The following is a 22,220-nucleotide window of genomic DNA, read 5'->3' as shown; positions in this document are numbered from 1 at the left end:
ATACCGTTTTACTTTTAAACACCAACCCTGGCTTTTGGGTTGAACTTCTTAGAAAGTTAAATAAATGTTAGTTTTGACTTTTTCTCTAGGAGTGGAAATGCCGTCTATAAATTGTTTTTTAAATATTTCTGTGAAGAATAATTTTGTGGAAAAATCAGATTTATTTGGGCTTCTATAACCTTATAACCTAATGTTTTTGGCAGTCCTCATACTTTCCCTTTTCCTTGACTTTCTACTTGTAGTTTTGAGTCTTTGCTTTCCTGCGCCCTAGACAGGATCCTGAAACATTCGGCAGTAAAGGATGGATGCCCTTAGCTGTGTAGCCATGAGCTGGTGGGAAGTGTTGGGTGGTCCAGGCTCTGTTAGCAAATGTATTCTGCAAGGAACTGATTTTTATGCTAGTATGAATGGCAAGCAAAGGTCGATAGTTATGCTTCAGAACCATCTAAGTAAACACTGTAAACACTGGCCTAAGATTTAGTAAAGAGTAAAGTTTAATTACGTTGCAATAGCTTATAATTAAGAAAGTAGAACAACTTTGGGTCCCTTGTCATCAAGCTGGTTTTTGTTTGTTTGTTTGTTTGTTTGTTTCAAAGAAGTCCTTGTTCATGGTGACTGGGGGCCTGTGCCCAAGACAGTCTTGGCACAGCCTGTTTTGTCACCCCTGGCTGTAGGCCGGAAGCAGATGAGCAGCCTGGAGGTTGTGCAGGGACCCCATGTTTGCCCAGGGGGGCTTGCCTGCACCTCACAGCAGCTGCCTGGGACCTAAGTGTCAGCAAAGCCCTCCTCCACAATGTGTTTTCCTCAGGGCTCGACCCAGCATCACTATAGTACACTGTGTGTCACTGACCTTTCTTTCTGTGCTATGAAAAAAATGGCTATAAATTGTATAAGTAATCACTGTTTGTTAGACAAGCATTTGTGGACATGTAAAGTAAAAGTTACATAATGCTGCCATTTAAAAAAAAAAAAAAAGACTCGGAAGTCCTCCAGTCTTAAATACAGATTGCTACTTTTTGCCATCATCAGATTTTATTTTTATTCTTTAATGAATTGACTTTAATGAATAACTGTTTTAAATAAGAAGTTACGTAGGAATTTCTGTTTGTCCTTAATAAAATTAGAAATGGACATGATATATAGTTTTGGGGTTTTTTTTTTTTAAATAACTGCCTTTTTTTCCTGGCTTTGTTAATGTAAAATATTTTGCTTCTCTGCATCCAATCTCTGATTTTCCCCTTAATATAATTTACCACCTGCAGAAATATGGGGCCTGGAAAATGCAGTAGTGAAATGTCCATTAGCATAAACCAGTCTAGCAACACATGTTTAAAAGGATCTTCTAGGCTAAGCCTATTTCTGAGACTGTATTCAACCATAATTTTTAGCTTTCAAAATTGGTTCAGGTCTTAGATAAGGAGACAGTGCTCTTTTTACATAACTGTTAGGAATTTTTTTTGTTTTTTGTTTTTTTATTAAGTATTTTTATAAACTATATTGTTAGCCCCAGGGATACAGGTCCGTGAATTGTCAGGCTTATACACTTCACAGCACTCACCATAGCACACATAACCCAGCCACCCTCTCCATACCCCCTCCCCCCCAACCCTCTGTTTTGTGAGATCAAAAATAAATAAACAGCCATTTAATAATTTGAAGGAAAATGACCTGTTTCTTATGGTTTGTCTTCCTCCCAATCCCATTTTGTTTCACTTTTTCCTTCCCTACCCCCCAAACCCTCCACCCTGCCTCTCAAATTCCTCATATCAGAGAGATGATTTGATAATTGTGTTTCTTTGATTGACTTATTTTGCTTAGCATAATACCCTCTAGTTCCATCCATGTCGTTGCAAATGGCAAGATTTCATTTCTTTTGATGGCTGCATAGTATTCCATTGTATGTATGTGTGTGTGTGTGTGTGTGTGTGTGTGTGTGTGTATCTCACGACTTCTTTATCCATTCATCTGAATTTTGTTTGTTTTTTCTCCCCTTTGATCTTGTGTTTTCTAACCAAAGAGATATGACTGTAATTTCTTAAGAAAGATTTGGGACAGGGGTGCCTGGGTGGCTCAGTGGGTTAAAGCCTCTGCTTTCAGCTCGGGCCATAATCTCAGGGTCCTGGGATCGAGCCCCACATCGGGTTCTCTGTTCAGTGGGGAGCCTGCTTCCCCCTCTCTCTCCGCCTGCCTCTCTGCCTAATTATGATCTCTGTCTGTCAAATAAATAAATAAAATCTTAAAAAAAAAAAAGAAAGAAAGAAAGATTTGGGGCATTGTGATTGAGCCAAACTAAAAATGAAAAAAAAACAAACAAAAAACAAACATAATCTCATTACTTGCAGGTCTTCTGAATCAAGACATGTGTGGAATCTATGTGAAGAGATCATGTATTCTCTTATCCGTCCACGTAGTAAATATTTCTGGTGGACACAATGTGTGCAGAGCACTGTGCTCGGTGCATAAAGGGATTGTGCCTTCAGCCCCACCAGAGTAAATAACCAAGTGAGAGAGACAGAACAAAGTGAACATGACCTTGTGAGAAGCAGATGAGCAGAGTGCTAAGGAATAATTTGGGACTGAGTGCGGGGTGGGGAGCAGGAAATGAGAGCAGCCTACTTAGTGTCATCGGTGATGGTTTTGCTAAAGAGACTGAAAAATGAGAAGGAAATAGCAACTCAAATAGCATTCCGGCTGAAAGGATTAATATGTGTAAGGACCTGCAGATGGAAAGAGTTTGACATGTTCGGGATCCTTGAAGGACTCCAAAATGACTACAGCATGAGCAAGAAATAGGCCAAGACAATGAGTAGCCCAAGGCAAAGTAGGAGATAGACACCTGCAGGACCTGATGGGCCATAGGAAGAAGCTAAGAAATGTATCCAGCCACAGTGGGAAGCCATTCAATTATTTGAAGGAAAATGATCTGTTTCTTCTATGTTTAAAAATGCTTGTTTTGGCTGCTATAAGATGAATAGGTAGTAGGAGAGGAAAGTCTTAGTGGGAGACCAGTATGGAGGCTTTGGCAGTAAGCCAGAAGAGGGATGACTAAAGCGGTGGTGGTGGAGATGGAGAGAAGTGGAGAGATTTAATACAGAACTTGAAGGCAGGATAAAGAGCACTTGTTGATGAATTAGAAGTGAAGAGTGTGGCAACTGTAACTTCCAAGTTTCTGCTTAAGGAACTGCGTGGGGGTGCTGGTACCATTTACAGAGATAGAGAAGGTAAGAAGGAAGATTGGGGTGAGTTTAGAAATCAAGAATTTGTTTAGGGACATGGTCAATTTAAGATGTGCCCCAGGTGATGGATAATGCCAAGAAGCTAGTGGTATATTTAACTTTGCAATTCTGGGGAGGCTTTGTGCTAGAGGTAAAAAAAAAAAAAAAAAAAAAAAAAAAAATGGTAGTTTTCAGGGGCACCTGGGTAGTTAAATCGGTTAAGCATCTGCCTTCAGTTCAGGTCATGATTATGGGGTCCTGATATCGAGCCCTACACTGGGCTCCCTGCTCAAAGGTTAGTCTGCTTCTCTGTCTCCCTCAGCCCCTCCTCCATCCCACTCATACTTGTGCTTGCACTCTCTCAAAAAAAAAAAAAAAAAAAAAAAAATCAGGGCACCTGGGTGGCTCAGTGGGTTAAGCCTCTGCCTTCAGCTCAGGTCATGATCTCAGGGTCCTGGGATCGGCCCTCGAAGTCAGGCTCTCCGCTCAGCAGGGAACAAGCCCTCCCCCCTCCTCTGTCTGCCAATCAGCCTACTTGTGATCTACCAAATAAATAAATAAAATCTTCAAAAATAAATAAACAGACAAATAAATAAAATGAGGAGTTTTCATCATAAATATTTCATCTCAAGGAAATGTATGAGAACATCTAAGGAGATCATGAAATTAGAACAGAGGGAGGCCCAACTCCATCAGGCCTCTGGAAAATCAAAATTTTAGGACTGAATAGGAAAAAAGAGACCCTTCAAGGAATAGTGAAAAAAGAAATATTAGAAGAATTGCATATTAGGAAATCTGAGCTAGAATTTTTCCAGATAGAGGGACGGTAAAAAAAGACATGTGTATGTACCAGAATGCATCGTGCTGAGTATTTATATGGATAGTGTTATATTATCCTTTTAAAAACCCTTTGAGGTAGGTACTATGATTCAACCCATTTTACCCATTTTAGAGGGAGATTTAGTAGTTTGCCCACTCTGTACTGTCCATCTCCCCAAATACATCCCACAGCTAAAAGGTTAAGAGAAGTGAACACCAAAAAGTCACCTTGCATTTGACCCCATAAAGTGACTGAGGACCTAAATGTTCCGTTTTCTGAAAGTGGCAGGTGCCAAGCAGAGAATGTTGCACAGTGAGTAGCAGATGATGCTGAGCACTGAAAAGGAGAGAAGAGAAAGCAAGACATGGGAAGGTAGCTTTAGAAAGAGAAGGACTTGAAGGGATGGGAGCTGTTAGCCCCCGGTTAAATGCTGGTGGGAATGGGTGAGTAAAGACGGTGCCATCAATGACCAGAATGGGAAGCAAACTGGGGAGTAAAGGCTCAAGAAAGTGACCTAGGAGGAACATTTTCTCCCTTCCCTGCATCCTTTCCTTTGGGAAGAAAAAAAGACATTTCCTTGCTTTGTGAAGGATTTAAAAAAGAGCTTTGGTTGTTAATACCCGTGGTTCCGCAAAAGAAGAAGAGGGATGTCTTAGACTGTGGCCTAGCCTCCTCTGTCTCCTCTCGTTGGGACCCACTGCCCACGGGTCAGTGGGTCAGTCTCACCAGGGCACTGCATCTCCAAGCCATCTGCTTGTGATGGGGTCCCTGACACCTGTATCTTTCCTCAGTTGGTTCAGGACTCACAGAGGAAAGAGAGTGGTTAGTACATTAAAACCTCCAGTACGAGAGAGGATTCCGTTGGAATCAGAGAGCACGTGGTGAGATGGGGTTTAACAAGAAGACCACATTCTCTTCTGTAATAGGAAAAATAAAAAGATTTAAAAGTAGGGAAAGGCAAAAGTAGGTTTATTGAAGAGCCATTGGGAAAAAGACAATGATTTCTTTAATGTAATTTTAAATGTTATATAATATATTTATCTGAAGGAAGTCTAAAATCCACCTCCGTTGTACTGAGGGCCCTATGTAGTCTTCATGTATTAAATTACTATCACCTGAACGGAAGAAACCTATAACAGATATCGCAGTGATTTTCAAATTGGGGGAAGAGGACATAGCATGCCTACCAGGGCGGCTGATCAGAATCTAAATAGGGCAGTTTCCAAAAAAATCATTTTCAATCAATAATATAATCAACACTGTAATCTTACATTTAAAAAACATAAAGTATCATTTTCATTTGAAAACAGGATGACTTACGGGATTTTTATATCTATCAAAGGCTAATCTAAATTTAAAGAGGTAAAGAGGGCCCCTAGGTGGCACAGTCACTTAAGCATCCAGCTCTTGGTTTCTGCTCAGGTTGTGATCCCAGGGTCGGGAGATCAAGCCCTGGGGCACAGTGATCAGTGTCGGAGTCTGCAAGTGTTTTTCCCCCACTGCCTCCTACACCCCACACGATTGCTCATGCTCTATCAAAAAAAAAAAAAAAAAAAAAAAAAAAAAAAAAAAAAAAAAAGATGCAAAGAAGCAATGAATTAACCAGAGTTATGTTTTCCATTAAGATCCTGAATTAATATGTAAACACAAGACCTGCATTTTTCTGTATGTTCATTTCCTGATTCTTGAATCTTCATTTGGGGAAATTAAGATGGGAGATTGTTGTGCTACATTGGCATTTTAACTGTAAACCACTGGGCTTTGGTCCAGATGATCATTACCTACAGAAGCTATCTTGATTAAGTTCAGAGTTGCCTTATGTTGTACGTAAGCAAAACTACATTTTAATCAGCTAGTCCATATGTTTTATACAGATAGTGTGTTAATAGGCCCTGTCGAAAATAGATTCCTTTAATCAGCAATGTTGGATAGAAGCCTAAGTCTTAAGATAGTCTTATTTATTCTGATTTCTTCTTACTAAAATGAATAAACAGAGTGCATTCAGTGTGGCAATAGCATGTTACAAATCATTTCATCAAAGGTAATAAAATTAAGTTTCATCTCTGTGAGTTATTGTAGAGGACTGTTTAACATTTATAAGAATTTGACTTCTAAATCCTTCAAGCCCTAATCTTTGGATTTGCATAATGTGTTTGTACTTTCAGGATTTTCCACTTGAAAGGCTTTGAAGTTCCAAGGCAAAAACTGAAATAAATTGGAAATTTGTGTAATTTCAAGGTGAATGCTTGTAATACAGTAGTATAATTGGAAAGTACATGGAAAGGGAAACTCGTGAAAATCTTACTACTATTAACTTAGTGCTTTGAAATTTCATAGTAGAAAGATAATGTGCAAAACTCTTAATGAGTGCTCCAAAAATATCAAGTAGATATTTCTAGTCAATAAAATTAAAACGTTTCTTCTTTAGGTTGTTTAAAAGCAGTAGATCCTGAACTTGAACCCAATTCCAGAGTCCTTGCTCCTTCCTCTTCTCCATGCTACCACTGAAAAGTTTTGTGTAAGGATATCAATTTATCAAAGTACAGAGTGTTTCCTTACAAATTGTAAGGTTGGGTTTAGTGAATAAAGAATTGAAATATTGTTCACATTGGTCATAGTGGAGATTTTGAATGTATTTCCTTTTTTTAAATTCAAAAGTGCATTCCCATAGCGGGGTGGGAAGAAGGCTATCTTAAATGAATGAATTAAACCGATCATTGTATCTGCTCCCAAACTGCCCAAAGTCTTACTCTTTTAGCTTATTTTCATAGCTTTTTTTATATGTGAACTTGCTTATCTTTCTGTATTATTTCTTGTGGTTTTTTTCCCCACGATGAGACCATTCATTCATCCTGTAATCTATTTGCTTATTGCCTACTAGATGCCAATAACCATGCTAAATCCTAGAAATAAACTGATGAACAGACTGAGATTTCTGTGAATACAGGGATTAAATTAATCTGGTGGTAAGGACTCCTCATCGAAAGGGCTTTTTACTCTCTCTCCTCTCTCGGCTTGTTGTGAACACAGGTATAAATAAACCAGCTGGGAAGCCTGGAGGATTTGGATGTCTTTTTCCTGAAAGGTCTATAAGAAATATTCACCTTTTATGTCAGGACTTATTAAACTCTAGAGAGGCAGCTTGGTCTGGGATTTAATTTCTGGTATTTTTAGCATAGAATTAGGTATAAGAGCAGTGAATTCATGTATGCTTCTACATAACTCATGTTATAGACACTGGCCTTGCCCTTCACAGAGTTGAATTCGGTTGCATTTAACAAGAGAATTTCTAGCAAACCATTCCTACATATCTTGGCACCTGTGGCTTAATTCTTGAATTTTCTGTTGTCTGTATTTCCAAATAGGAAAGGGTACGTTTCTTAGGATGAAAACAGGGCTAGAAACATGTCTTTCTATAACAAGGAACCTAGTTTTGGTGTCCCGTTAACTAATACCGATTTGCACTCCCAAAGGATACTTCTGTTGGAACACTTTGCGTTGGTTTAGAATTGTAAAAGGTTGTATTGTGTAAATCCTGATTCTACATTAATAAGATTTTCTGCTTTGTTCATGTGTTGGGGCCACAAAGAACAGCGTAGACATAGCACTTACAAAGCAGCCTGTGATTGGCATAGTCTGTATCTTGCTGGATTGTTTCTTTGTTTGTTTGGTTTAATGCATAGATTTCCAATCTGTCATTTTCTTCCAGTTGGACTTCTGAATATGTTTGTTTTTTTTGCTGAGTGTGTGGTTTGTTTTTAGCTGCTGATTTTTAGTCAGACTGTACAGGAGGAGTAACAAAAGGCCTTAATTTTGAAATGTGAAATTTTTTTAGGCATTTGCTCTCCAAAGCTCTTTTTGAGTGACTTGAGATTTTTGCAGCAGCCACAGTATCCAACTTGGACAAATCTGCATTCTCAGCAGCTTTACTACTTTAAAAAAAAATACCCTTACACCAGCTCTTTTAGAAAGCAAGGAGACAGCTTTGCTAACAGTAATGAGTTGTGCAAACCACAGATGGTCTTCTTGCTGGAAATTACTGGAAAGGACTACAAAATGTTGGGTTTTAGGGCAACAGCCATTTACATACATCCATGTATTATGTGTATACATGCACATTTGTTAGTATACAACAGATTAATGTGGCAAAGAGTGAATTTGTATAGCTAGTACCAGTCCTGTAGATTTTTGAAATTTTGCAACATGCTTTCACATGACTTAACACATTTTGTGCCCACAATAACTCTCTTGGGTAAAGCAGGCAGATAGCATGACTACCACCATTGTGGGTAAGAAAATTAAGAAGTGTAGAAAGTCCAGGTCCTTGCCAAAGTCCCTTGGCTGGGAAATATCACAGCTGAAATTTATCTCTATCCCCTAATTCCAAAGAGTGGCCTTTTGGTCAAAATATACTGGTTGGATTCCAGCATCCCTAGTTTATAGCCCTGTCTCTTTCTCTAAACCTCAGCTGCCCCCTCTAATAATACGGAATATGATACTACCTCATAGGTTTATTGTGATCAGTAAATGAAATGATGCATACATGACCTGTGCCTTGTATATTATAAACATTCAGTGACTGTTTATGTTTGCTTGTGTTTTTGTTTAAAGCAAATAATAATACTCACTGCATGCTAAGTATTTTAAGTGGTTTTATAAAGGTTAACTTAATGCTCATGTCAGTTTTATGACACAGGGGTTATTAATACCTCCATTTTACACGTGAGAGGGTCAAGGCAAGATGAGGTTAAGAAATTTTTCCAAGGGCGCCTGGGTGGCTCAGTGGGTTAAGCCGCTGCCTTCGGCTCAGGTCATGATCTCAGGGTCCTGGGATCGAGTCCCGCATCAGGCTCTCTGCTCAGCAGCAAGCCTGCTTTCCTCTCTCTCTCTGCCTGCCTCTCTGTCTACTTGTCCTCTCTCTCTGTCAAATAAATAAATAAAATCTTTAAAAAAAATAAAAAATAAATAAAAAAAAAAGAAATTTTTCCAAGATTACAAGCTAGTAAATATCAGACTAGGGATTCAATTCAAGGGAATCTGGCCCCATGGCCATAGTCTTAACCACTCTGCTATTATTCTAGAGGCACACAGTCAAATATATACACATGGGGCTTTCATATTCTATTGTTTTACCACTTTAAATTCCTCTGACCTAAGGAATATTCTCATTATACTATGGTGGATTTTCTCAGCTGTTGCTACCATACCCTAGGGCATCCTAAGACTTTCATAGTTGTAGAGGAGAGTGTTCATTTTTGTCAGATAGCTGCAGAACTCAGGAGCATATCCAGTTAGTTCTAATAAAGGTACAATTTAAATTCCATTTGATGCAAAGTGTAATTCCAGTGAAGAACTCAAACTAGAGGGGCGCCTGGGTGGCTCAGTGGGTTAAGGCCTATGCCTTAGGCTCAGGTCAGGATCCCAGGGTCCTGGGATTGAACCCCGCAACAGGTTCTCTGCTCAGCAGGGAGCCTGCTTCCTCCTCTCTCTCTCTCTCTTTCTCTCTCTCTCTGCTTCCCTCTCTGCCTGCTTGTGATCTCTGTCAAATAGATGTATAAAATCTTTGGGGCGCCTGGGTGTCTCAGTGGGTTAAAGCCTCTGCCTTTGGCTCAAGTCGTGATCTCAGGGTCCTGGGATCGAGCCCCACATCGGGCTCTCTGCTCAGCAGGGAGCCTGCTTCCCCCCTCTCTCTGCCTGCATCTCTGCGTACTTGTGATCTCACTTTCTGTCAAATAAATAAATAAAATCTTAAAAAAAAAAACTAAACTAAATGAAACCATTATTTTATTCTTTACACATTTAAATCATGGCAGGATTTAGTTTAGGCTTAAGGTAGAATTCTATCATGTAGTATTTAGACAAAATGGCAAAACTATTAAAAGATGTGGAGCCTGGCAGACAAAGAAAGATGACAAGCATTGCTTGGCTATAACTTGAATGGCAAATGATAGAAGGGTAGTGATAGTAGATGAAAACCCTACAATGTAGGAGAAAAGGGAAAGGGATGCCCAAAATAGTAGACGAGTAATAAACAATAGTAATTAAAGGCTAAAGGTAAAGAAGCTTAAGAGAAGCTGTTTAAGAGAAGCTGTCTCCATGGGCAAAGCTATTGAAATAGACAACCAGCCCAGATCTTTGAGAGCAGTCCTCTATGGTTGGCAAGGTAAAGCCATAATTAGTTGCTGTTGGTGCAAATCCTGACATTTGGGGTGTCCATTAACTCATTTAGGCAAGAAGCATGCATTCTACTCAGTGATTTGGAAGATACATGGAAGGTTTCTCATGTTTCTAGTAAAGTAGAAATAAGTTATGTAAGAAGGAAATTTAGTTGATTATTATGAGGGTAAAATCCATTTAAACTGGTTGGTGTTGGAAGTTTTCTGCCACTTATTTTTTTCCTCTTGTTCCTATGACTTCATTTCATCATTGACCTATAGGGCTTTTCTTGCTCCTTGAAGAACTAGTTGAAATGGGCATGAATCCTATTTTTACAGAGCAGGAAAATCAAAGCTCTCTTCTTACTTCCTTTCAAGTTTTTGTCCTTCCCATGGTTCTCTGGTCTATACCTCTGCTTACAAGTTTGCTATTTTAATTCAACTCATAAAGATTTTAAAAATGTATGCACTCAAGGAACTATTTGATGGATTCAGTTGTTTTCCAGAAGATCTGGGGACTCTCACAGGAGAGCTATCACATTGTACACCACACAAAAGACTCCCATGTAGCTTAACCTTTATTCTCTGCTCCTTCCCCCAAATCCACACCGCAGAAAAGATGAGACCCCTCTTACAAAATGCAGCATAGCCCCTGAGTAGTGCAGCACGAAGGCTCCTGAGAAACTGTTCTAATTCTGCAGCATCCCTTGGAAGTTTGAAGAACAAAATTACATCCCCCCTTACATCCTTTTACAAAGAGGTTGGAGCCCCCATTTACTGAGAATATCCTGTGTGAGTGCTATGCTAGGCACTTTCACAGAGGATGTTTACGTAACCTATAGGACCTGGATGGGTATGTCATATCCCCATTTTATTTATTTATTTATTTATAAAAGATGTTATTTATTTATTTGACAGAGAGAGAGATCACAAGTAGGCAGAGAGGCAGGCAGAGAGAGAGGAGGAAGCAGGCTCCCTGCTGAGCAGAGAGCCTGATGCAGGGCTCTATCCCAGGACCCTGAGATCATGACCTGAGCCGAAGGCAGAGGTTTAACCCACTGAGCCACCCAAGTGCCCGATTATCCCCATTTTATAGCTGAGAAAACTGAGCCTCACAAGTGTCCAACATTGTTACCATGCTGGAAAAAGATGTTGGAATACCTGTGGAGAAGAGAAGGGATAGTTCTTTTCTGCTCAAAAACAGAGGAAGAATAAAGGGCAAAGATTATGAACCGCTAGATAGTCTACATAGTGGGACCATGGCAACAGGGATGGCTCCTTTCACCCTTTTCCTTTTCTCCATCCAAGATGTTGGCCCCCATTTTCCTTTGAAAATGCAAAGCACATTAAACAAAGATTCTTTTGGTGCCAATTAAGAGATTATTTTTGTCTCTGTTTGTAATGTTTCACTTAATATCAATGAGTATTTTATCTCTTATACACCTACATATTCCATTATGCTATTTACATTTGTTTAACATATTTAATTAAGAACATTGTTAAAAATTGAGAAAGACTTCCCTTTGTGAAATTTGGAAATTGAAGGTAACAGTTTGCACGTTTCCTTGCCAATCACAGTAGTCCTTTTTAGCATCTTTAAAGGGGTAATTCAATTACCCACACAGTTCTGCTTTCTAAAAACCTGCCCAGGGAAGTATTTTCTGAGGCAAACCAGCGGAGCTACTCAAGCCACTGGCAGTGTTCCGGACTCCAGCAACAACCATGAAAACATTAACACCCTTCAAGTGTTGGTTGGGAAGACTATCTGGTAAGGAAGGGCAAAAGGGACAGGGACAATGCCTGACAGCTATTTTCCGCTTGCCTGTGGCCTTTGGAGCCTACAATTACTTGCTCTTTCCAAAGAGGCTACTTGAAAAGGACTTGTGGGACATGGAGACATTTTTAAGTGACGTGGAACTTCATCCCTTGTATCTAGCACTGTCTCCAGTCTAAGCTGTCATTGCTGGCATGCTACAGTATGAGACTTTAATTTAGTAAGTGATCAATTCTGAAACAGTTTCTGGTGATAAAAATAGTCTGTATGAATTTGAGATAAAAGTTGTTACACTTATATTTTGAAAATAATCTTTTCTGAGAACTAGAGCACAACTGGCTTTCTTTCTATAAAATTTAATACCTTTCCCTTAAATTCGGACTCCCCTGAGCCCCTTCCCCCAAAAAGCTTGTTTTAGAGTAAAATTCAAATTTAATTTTGAAATAAACTTGATGAGATGAGCTGTAGAAACTTGATATTAAAAATTTATTATAGGGGCGCCTGGGTGGCTCAGTGGGTTAAAGCCTCTGTCTTCCGCTCAGGTCATGATCGCAGTGTCCTGGGATCGAGCCCTGCATCTGGTTCTCTGCTCAGCAGGGAGCCTGCTTCCTCCTCTCTCTCTCTGCCTACTTGTGATCTCTGTCTGTCAAATAAATAAATAAAATCTTAAAATTATTATAGCTTTTAATAGTATAATTGATGTACACTGTTATATTAGTTTTAACAATTCTGTATGTTTCCCAGTGCTCACCATGACAAGTGAAGTCTCCATCTGTCAGCATACAACATGATTACAACACAATTGACTATATTCCCTATGCTGTATTTTTCATCGCCTGGCTCATTTATAACTAGAAGTTTGTACCTCTTAATCCCCTTTACCTATTTTACCCAAGAAAATTGACATTTCTGTTGGTGAGAATGGTCAAATATGGGTGATTTCATAGAATTTGTAGGGTTCAATATGATATTTCTAGCCTTAGTGCGTCTAAGTATGCTTTTCTGGGAAGCCATGTTGGGACAAATTAACTTTGTTGCTTCAGTGACCTGCATCGTATTTCTTAACTTAGTCTTACTAATTTTGATGCCTTTCTTAGTTGTGTGTAGAACTACTGTAACATTCAGCTCCAGCCTACAAACTCCAGACTAGGACAAGAATGGTATTATTGAGAAGACTAGGGTATTATAAAAAGTAGATAACCCTGTGCAAAGTAAATCCACATCTCCTCGACTCTGTGGTACACCGGGTGATTTTTGCTAGCTACTCCCTGAAGGACATTCCATGCAGCTTGCTCACCTTTGAGATGCAGCCTTCAATCCAACTTCAACAGAGCAGGCAGAGTGATTCTTTAAAAATACAATTAAATGAAAGGATCCTTCCTTAGATTCACTCTACTTTGGTCATCTTTGGGAGGTTCAAGGCCAATATTGTCATTCTGTTTCTCTTTACTGCCACTTTTTGTGGCAAGTAGTCTTGATTGTAAATGAGTAAGTTGAAAAGTTGGTCAGTTTCATATGGATAGCATCACATATGGGCAGAAGATCTGCGAAAATCATAGATTATTAGATTTTTCACAAAGTAAACACGTCCTGGTACCCAGAACAGGAAACAAAACATTGCTAGAATCCTACAAACTCCTTCATGTCTCCATCAATATTATAACTCTCAGCAGTTATCCTACCCACACTTTTAACATCAGAGGTGGTTTTTCTTCTATTTGAACTTGATATGAGATACCAAGGTCTATATCATGAGAAGCTGCCCAGAGGATGCCATTTATTTTCAAATTGACTATCCTCTATTAGATAAAAGATTTATATAAATATTGAACTTTATATTAATGGAATCACACAGTATGCATTCTTTGGTACTGGGCTGCTTTTGCCCAGCATCATTTTTGTGAAAACATTCCTTGCTTTGCTAGTAGTTGTAGCTCATCCATTCCCATTGCTGTACAAATTTCATTGTACAACTATTATCACAATGCATTTGCCCTTTTCTACTGTTAGTAAACATTTGGGTTGTGTTGGATATTAAGGTGTTACAAATAGTGCCTCTGTGAACGTTTGTGACTGTGTCTTTGGGTGAACATATTGTGTAGGATTTATCCTAGAAATAGAATTGGTGAGTAAAAAGATGCATGCCTTCAGCTAAGCAGATAGTGCCAGACATTTGTTCAAAGTGGTCGTACCAATTTGCAAACCCACCATCAGGTGTTGGCAAATTCCAATAGCTCCTTATCTCCACAATTAATGTCATGTCTTTCACCTTGAAGCCATTCTTATGGGTGTGCTATGAGTTCAATTTGGTCCCAATTTGTGATTCTCATGACTAATGCTGTTGAGCACTTTTTAACATATTTGTTGGCAATTTGGAGAAAGCGGTTCAATTTTCATGAATACTAAGTAGGTGATTTGTGGGTATGGCTAAAATCATATGGGTGATGGTGAAATTGCTAAAGTGTAAATGCTGCTTTCATTAATGAATTTTTTACTAATTGATACTTTTATTCCTTTAAAAATCTTTTGCTCTAGTAAATTCAATTAAATAGAAGCTTAGAGTTAATTATGAATAATCCCCTCTGTGGAATGATATGAGATAACCAAGGTCTATATCATGGGAAGCTGCCCAGAGGATGCCATTTATTTTCAATTTGACTATCCTCTATAAGATAAAAGATTTATATAAATATTAATGAAATAAATATAACAAAAATAATTTTAATGGTTAAATGACAGTATTTCTATAGTTTAAATTTTTCTCAAAATTATAAAAGGAAAAAGTAAATATATAGTATGATAACTATGTTAATTCACAGTGTACCACAGATGGTGTGGTCTGGCAATAAGATACACATTTTTTTAAAAATATATTTTGGAGGGACTCCTGGGTGGCTCAGTGGGTTAAGCCTCTGCCTTCAGCTCAGGTCATGATCCCAACTTTTTACAAAAGTGGGGTATTCATCCTTTCTGATGACTGTGTAATATTCCATTGTGTATATAGACCATATCTTCTTCATCCATTCATCCGTTGAAGGGCATCTTGGTTCTTTCCACAGTTTTGTGACCGTGGCCATTGCTGCTATGAACATTGGGGTACATCTGGCCCTTCTTTTCACTACATCTGTATCTTTGGAGTAATTACCCAGTAGTGCAATGGCAGGGTCGTAGGGTAGCTCTGTTTTTAATTTTTTGAGGAATCTCCACACTCTTTTCCAAAGTGGCTGCTGTATCTGATAAAGAAAACTACCAACTTGTTTTCTATGTGGAATCTAGACTTAAAAATGACACCTAGTGTTAGCTTCTAGAACTACCATGAACCAAGAATAGATTGGGTTTAAGGTTCAGTTATGATTACAAATACAAAGTTGTGTAGCTTGACATATTTATATTTATCTCATATCATTTATCAGTAATGTTTACACCAAGAGAAACATTCTCTATGCATGAGGGGGGGAAATTTTATGGATAGCCTTTTGCTTTCCATTTGAGTTCTCATGTCAGCTCTCTAAAACATAGGAGTGAGCAATCCATGAGAATGTCTGGAGAAATAATGTGAACTCTATAATTTTTACAGCTAAGATGCTATTATAGATTAAACAGAGAAGCCCTGGCAGCCTCTAGTTACCCAAATAATCATTTCATTATTTCCTTCTGGGTTGCAATTATTTATTTCTAACTAGTGTTTTACTATAGCATTAAATATACTCCTTTTGGCACTAAAAGCAGTTGCCAAATGCATTGTCTTTGTCTGACATCACATTTTATTTGCTGTTAGAAAAATAAAAATCCTTTATTGCCTTACATTCTAATACCTTTTAACAAAATCTGTTAAAATGATTAGGCAGATTTTTTTTTCCCCAACTAGTTTCACAAATATTTGAAGAATTTAAAATACTGTAGGGAAGGTCTGTAATTTCTGAATAAACTTTGTTCTATTTAAGGGCCAAATATTAACTCAGTTGTTGAATAAAAAAATTATGATGAAGTTGAAACAAATGTCTCTCGAGTGAGTAACCACAGCATCTGGTATTCTTTACCTGTAGGTTGAAGAAAAAGTCCCAGTCGGTGGATATTACCGCTCCAGGGTTCAACCCTCTGGCTGCTGCAGGAAAGCAGACACCACAAGCCAGTAAGCCCCCCACACCCAAGACGCCCATCATTGAAGAAGAGCAGAACAATGCGACCAATACCCAGAAGCATCCTTCTCGGAGGAGTGAGCTGAAGAGGTTCTACACTATTGGTGAGCACCAGACATTTGATGCATTTGGACAGGTGCCGTCTGTCTGAACAGCCCTGTGAATGTGGGGATCTGCAGTTCCATGCCCCCTTGCTTATAGGATGCGTCTATCTTTCTGCGGGTTGATGCGGTCATTTTCTCATGCGGTTTGAACATGGAGACGGAAGAGCACTGAAAACCTTCCACAAAGTTGAATAAGGGAGCAGGCTTGGGGACCGGCCCTGTCCTGGCCTGAGGGGAGTTAGTCATGTGTGTCTTTGGCTCTCCAGCGTGTGAGCTGACGTGCTACCTACTTTCATTTTTGCCCCCCACAGCCAGCGCCGCTTCTTGTTTATTTGTGTTTGTTCTTTTCATGTTTCCTTCAGGCTCTCAAGACTCTCACCGTGTTCTGTCAGGGTGTTGAGACAGTGGTTGATGTGCCTCCATGACTACCAAAACCACTAAGAAAATAGAGGCTGAGGAAGGACAGATAGCTGTGCGGGCGTGCGCTGGCCTTGCCTGGTACTTCGCTTTGGAGGGATTGAATGCCACGTGGAACCCATCCGCTAAGAAAATAGTAAACTCTGGGTGGAGTCATGTAGGCATAATGCCGCTTTATTTGCATAGGGGAGATAAATCTACCCAGAAAGAGGAGATGGTGGCTTGGCTTTGCTTATAACTTCATTTTAGAGAGAATTGGTCATATCCAAAAGCCTTTAAAGTAGAGACTATGGCTTCATGGGTTAACCAAAGTTACATCAAAGGGCATACATTTATAGCAAATAAAATGAGGAATCTACCAGCCCAACCCAGTATGGGATGTTTGAAAATTTTGTCTCAGCTACTTTAGTGTTCTTATCTAGAGATCACACTCAGGAGGCCAAATTCCTAATTCTGACTCCCATATCCGTTTTCTCTGTGACTTTGTCAAGCCATGTTCCTGTGTCTTTGGGTTACGTTGTATCCTTCAGGTCTGAAGACATGCCTCCATGTAGGTCTAGTGCTATTTCAGGATGTGGTGACTAAAACCATGCTTTCCTGTTCTGCCATTTTATGTCCTCTTCCTACACCTACTCTCTGGTGTCCTCTTTCCTGATGAAAACGTTCAAGTCTTATTTTTCAAGAGATGGTAGGCATGGTGTCTTTGAGGTTATTTATAGTCAAATAATAAGAACTGATAGAAGTGTAAACAGGTTCATATTTCCATTTTTAAAGCTTACAGTAGCATGTTTCCAAAAATCAGTTAACTAGAAAAGTCCATAAAGTTTGCACAACTGCCTGTTTTCCAGTGTCCTTTCCTCCCACCCTTCAACGTGTCCATCACCTTCTATTGCTTTTCCAACTTACTAACTGGCTGAGGAAAAAAACAAAACAAAAAAATGCAGTATTTTGCCTTCAGAAAATAGTTTAGCGTATAAACACAATATTCCTTAAAGATGAGAAAATGAGGGAGAAACAATGACAAGCTTGGCTGCATAAATAGATAAGCCTAGAAAATAGAAGTCTAAATGATGAGTTTGGGTTGCAGAGAGATGTATGGTGAGTTATCACAAATAACCCTACCACTACTGAATTTTTAATGATTGGACTTGTAATAATTTGATTCATAATAAGTGCCAATGGCACATCTATTATGTTAAAGCAGATATCTGAATTGTTAATTTAATGTGTTTTTATAACTGCTCTACTAATTAGGACCCATAACTTATTTTCAAGGCTGAAATATTAGCAACTTTATAATTGCCTGTTTTAAAAGGTTATGTCACAAAACAAGTGTCTTTCAGAATCCTTTAATGACATGTGTTGGTAATAACAACAATTAAAATTACCCCTTACTGGTAATGCCATATACCAGGCACACATGAAGCTTGTTAGGCAGGTGTTCTATTCTTTATTTTTATGGATGAGGGATAGAACCTGAGAAAAGTTAAGGAGCCGTGAGCAAGAGACAGCAGACTGTGCAAATGAAATTAACCTTCTCTTGTGACACTTCAGAATCAGCCTTCAGTTATACAGAAGGCTACCTGCATAGGTGTGCCAAATGAGTCTCTATGGCTAATACAGTGGAGCAATATTTTTACTTCAATTCTCAGATGATCTCATTTAAGGAAACATGCCAACTAACCCATCCACCAGTCAGTGTGCCCTTTCACTGAAAGGTATCTTTTGATGTTTTAATTTCCGGCTCACACAATTGAGAAAAAAAAAAAACTAGAAGCCCTCCTGTGGCCAAGTTAAGTACTACATTTAGGCTTTGCAATGAAGAGCCATACTGTATTTAAGTGAAATAATATATTTAAATTCAAGCGATGATTCTGAGGATTAAAGAATTTTCAAATTAAAAGAAACTAGATAAAAAAATTAAAAAAAGAAACCAGAAGATTTTGAAGTTATTTAACTTTTAGGGGCTGAGTGGTGCACTAGCTTCTCTAGAAATTTCTTTCACTCTCACAACTGTTCTCCTTCATGGACCTATGTACAGCCTCTATTTCTTGTGGAGTGGACTCTAGGAAAGACATATAGTCTTCTTGTGTAGACAGTAGATTCGGGTCCTTAATTATTCCTAGTAATAGAAACCTATTAAGCCTAACAGCAGCAAAATAATGGCACAGCATAAACTCACTTTTATTTTTTATTTTTTTTAAGATTTTATTTATTTATTTGACAGACAGAGATCACAGGCAAAGAGGCAGGCAGAGAGAGAGGAGGAAGCAGGCTCCCTGCTAAGCAGAGAGCCCGATGCGGGGCTCGATCCTAGGCCGCTGGGATCATGACCTGAGCCAAAGGCAGAGGCTTAACCCACTGAGCCACCCAGGCACCCCATAAACTCACTTTTATAAGAGAAGTAACCCATTCTCCAGAAGTGTAATAACATTTCATTGATTTGGAATAAGTAGGGGAAAAGCTGTTCTCTATTGATGTGAAATATATGAATCTTCAGGTAAATTAAAAGGAAATAATCCCCCTCCTTGCGTTTAAGCTCCCCTGGCCTCTGACTCTTGCTTGTCCCCCTCGTCTTCCTGTGTTGGCATGTCTGTCTCTGCACCAGCTCTCCATTCCTGTGGGTGGGGGGTGATGCCGTTAATTTCCCCGATCCAAGCACTTAGTACTGCGTGAAGTGCGTAGGGAATGCTAAATAAGCTTTGAGGCTGGTAAAGGAGCGGTTGATAAAGGGGGCTAGCAGAGATTGTGAGGGTTTACCTGCCCTTGCTAGTGGAGAAGAGGAGGAAATTGGCTAAGCAGTTTCAGGAGGAGCTTTGGAGGTTTCATTCTAGTTCCCCAGTGCTCCTCAGAAGGATCAGAACACCTGCTGTGGAAAATGATGACCCAAATAATACAACCTTTCTATCTATCTATTTTCTGTCTATCTATCTGTCTGCCAAGATTAGAGTTACCAAAATCTTCTTTTATGACAGAGCACCTCTGTTTAAGTGCTCTCTGCAACGTCACAGACAAAGATCACAAGGGCAGAATTGACCTTCCCAGGTTCCTGGCTCAACAGGGCTTCCAAACAGGTGTGATACAGGGGCTCCTTGGCTCTCAGGTGTCGGAATGAATAATACCTCTGGAACTTTCCTTCAGCTGAGACCTCTTCCTGTCAGGTTCTCACCTTGTCATATGAACTGACAGCCTGCTTACCTCTGTTAATCGCCTGTTTACCCTCATGGCCCAGCTCAGTCTTTGCCTTTTATTCTATCTGTGTTTATGTCGCTGTAACACCTTCCCTTTATTAAAACACCACCTATGGTGAATCAGTCAGGGTTCTTTACACAGTAATTTCCACTTACATTCAGATGACTGAATTCTGGGTTTATTTGGGGCATATGTATAACTCAGACTCTCCCACATATGAAAATATGTTCATTCATTTAAGAATCTTTCATTTACTAATTCAATAAATATTTATGGAATGCCCACTACATGCCCGGCTTATTTGAAGTTCTGCTAATGTAAGAGTAAATAAAACCAAGTCCATGCCCTCAGGTGCTTGTATTCTAGTGGGGAGGACAGGCTATAAACAATCAGAAGGTTAACACATTGTCAAGGAATGATAAGTATATAAAGAAAAAAATAGGTTAAGAGAGAAAAGATGATAGAAAAGTTACTCTGTATAATGTGTTTAAATCCTACACAGGTTTTATTTGATGAATTTTGTCAGATGACCTGTGCAGTTCTGAGAGATCAATTAGCATGGCTTCAGTTACATATAGGACAGCTAATGTGTTCATAATACATTTTTCAGAGTTGTTTTTTGCTTTCCTTGCATAGACTTAGGTTTGAAAAGACTAATGGAATTGACATTTGCAGTATGAAGAAGCAAATGATTGAGGGGAAGTTTAATGACCTTCAAGCTCCCCAGCATTGTTTGAAGAAGTGGCATCCATATGCTTTTCATTCCTACCAAGAAAAGAAGAAGACACTTGGGTTAAGCTGTAGTGTGGAATATTGAAATTAAATAAAGAATTTGACATGTTTTAGTATATGTTACCAGAAAGTTTGCTTTTTGCTTGTTTTTAAGGTACAGCTCTTACTTTTTTTTAAAAAGATTTTCTTTATTTAATTTATTTATTTGACAGACAGAGATCACAAGTAGGCAGAGAGGGGGCGGGGAGCAGACTCCCTGCTGAGCAGAGAGCGAGATGTGGGGCTCGATTCCAGGACCTTGGGATCATGACCCAAGCAGAAGGCTGAGGCTTAACCCACTGAGCCACCCAGGCGCCCCCAGCTCTTAACTTCTTTAGAATGGTTCAGGAGTCTGTTTGCCTAGAGGGAAAGTGGTAAGACCAGCTCTCAAAGATCCTACATTATTTTGATCAATGTCAGGAAGCCGTGGTGTACTCATTCCATGTGCTTATTAAACTCCTCCTTTTGCTCACCTGATCAGCTGTCAGTGGTGAGATACCAGGCTGCTGGAACCTGATGTCTACGTTGGATTCCCGTTCTAAGTACGCATACATGGGTACTTAGAATCTCCAAAGCTCAGTGTCTTCACATCTTTTCTTTTTTACCAGAAGAGTGAAATCGTCTGCATGAGTGCTAGTCATGGTGCCTGGAATGAGGAATTTCTCCGTCAGTGAGTGAGCTTGTCATTGCGGTTGCTGGGCATCAAGGAAGCAGCCAGCGCTAATGATCCCAGGGTGGGGATTTGAAGCTAACCTGGGACTGGTGTGATGCAAGCCTCCTAATCTGTGATCCTTGTACATCTGATCAACTGCCTCCTGCTTCAAAAACCCTGCAGTGGTTCTTCACTCTCCCCAGAAAACCAGATTGTTCCTCTGTAGCCCTTTCGTGTTCTGCCCCCACTTACTCTGCAGCTTTCTCTCAGACCCCAGCCCTGCACTGTAGCCAAGCCAAGTTCCTTATGGTTTCCCGAAGGTGTGCTAATGTATACTACATCACGCGCTTGATGCCGGCTCTTCTTTCTGCCTAGAAGAGTGTTGAAAATAAACCCAAATGTCCCTCATAACCAGCCACACTTTCCCCAAATCTAATCAACATGAATAGATTTCAGAACATTTTAACATATCCACTGTTAGTTGCTTAGGTCACTAGCAAATACTCCTTGAAATCAGTGATTGCTTTTAACATTCTTCAAGGGTAAGTGGAACATGGATTCTGACCACCATGCAGCATTCTGTAGAATTAAGCCTTTGACAGTTGAATGACTTACTCATGATCACACTCTAAATAGTGGCAAAGCCAAGGAAAGAATCTATGTAGACGAGTAACTAATAGAAAAAGCTTATCATCTACGTCTTCAGATCACAGTCTCTTCTCAGAAGCAAAACAAAAATGCAATTACATTGTTAATAGAGCTCTTAGTGAGTGGTTCCTCAGTGCAAATCCATTCCATTGATGGTGAAACAGATCCATTAAAAAAGAATACTAGTTTTTAATCAGATTTGACTTAATCAACTAAAATGACTCTCCTTTCCTTCTTTCCTTTTTTCCTCTCTTGCTCTGTCCCTTTTTCTTCCTCTCTTCCTCCTTTCTTTCATTTTTTTCCTTTTCTTTCCTGCCTCCTTCCTTGTGTTAA

General features: G+C 39.3%; 1 protein-coding gene across 2 annotated transcripts in view; it reads left to right on the top strand.

Annotated features, from left to right (window-relative positions):
• OXR1 (oxidation resistance 1) overlaps nucleotides 1–22,220 on the top strand; it is a 454,407-nt gene that overhangs the window by 222,039 nt on the left and 210,148 nt on the right. For both annotated transcript variants that reach the window (XM_046004513.1, XM_046004493.1), the window contains exon 3: nucleotides 16,011–16,207. In XM_046004513.1, the coding sequence (XP_045860469.1) occupies nucleotides 16,011–16,207 (197 nt within the window). The remainder of the gene's footprint in view (nucleotides 1–16,010; nucleotides 16,208–22,220) is intronic.

The sequence above is a fragment of the Meles meles genome, chromosome 1 (assembly GCF_922984935.1).
Source record: "Meles meles chromosome 1, mMelMel3.1 paternal haplotype, whole genome shotgun sequence".
Classification (NCBI taxonomy): domain Eukaryota; kingdom Metazoa; phylum Chordata; class Mammalia; order Carnivora; family Mustelidae; genus Meles; species Meles meles.
Note: the sequence above shows the minus strand (reverse complement) of the source record. Positions and strands in the feature narration are given on the sequence as shown.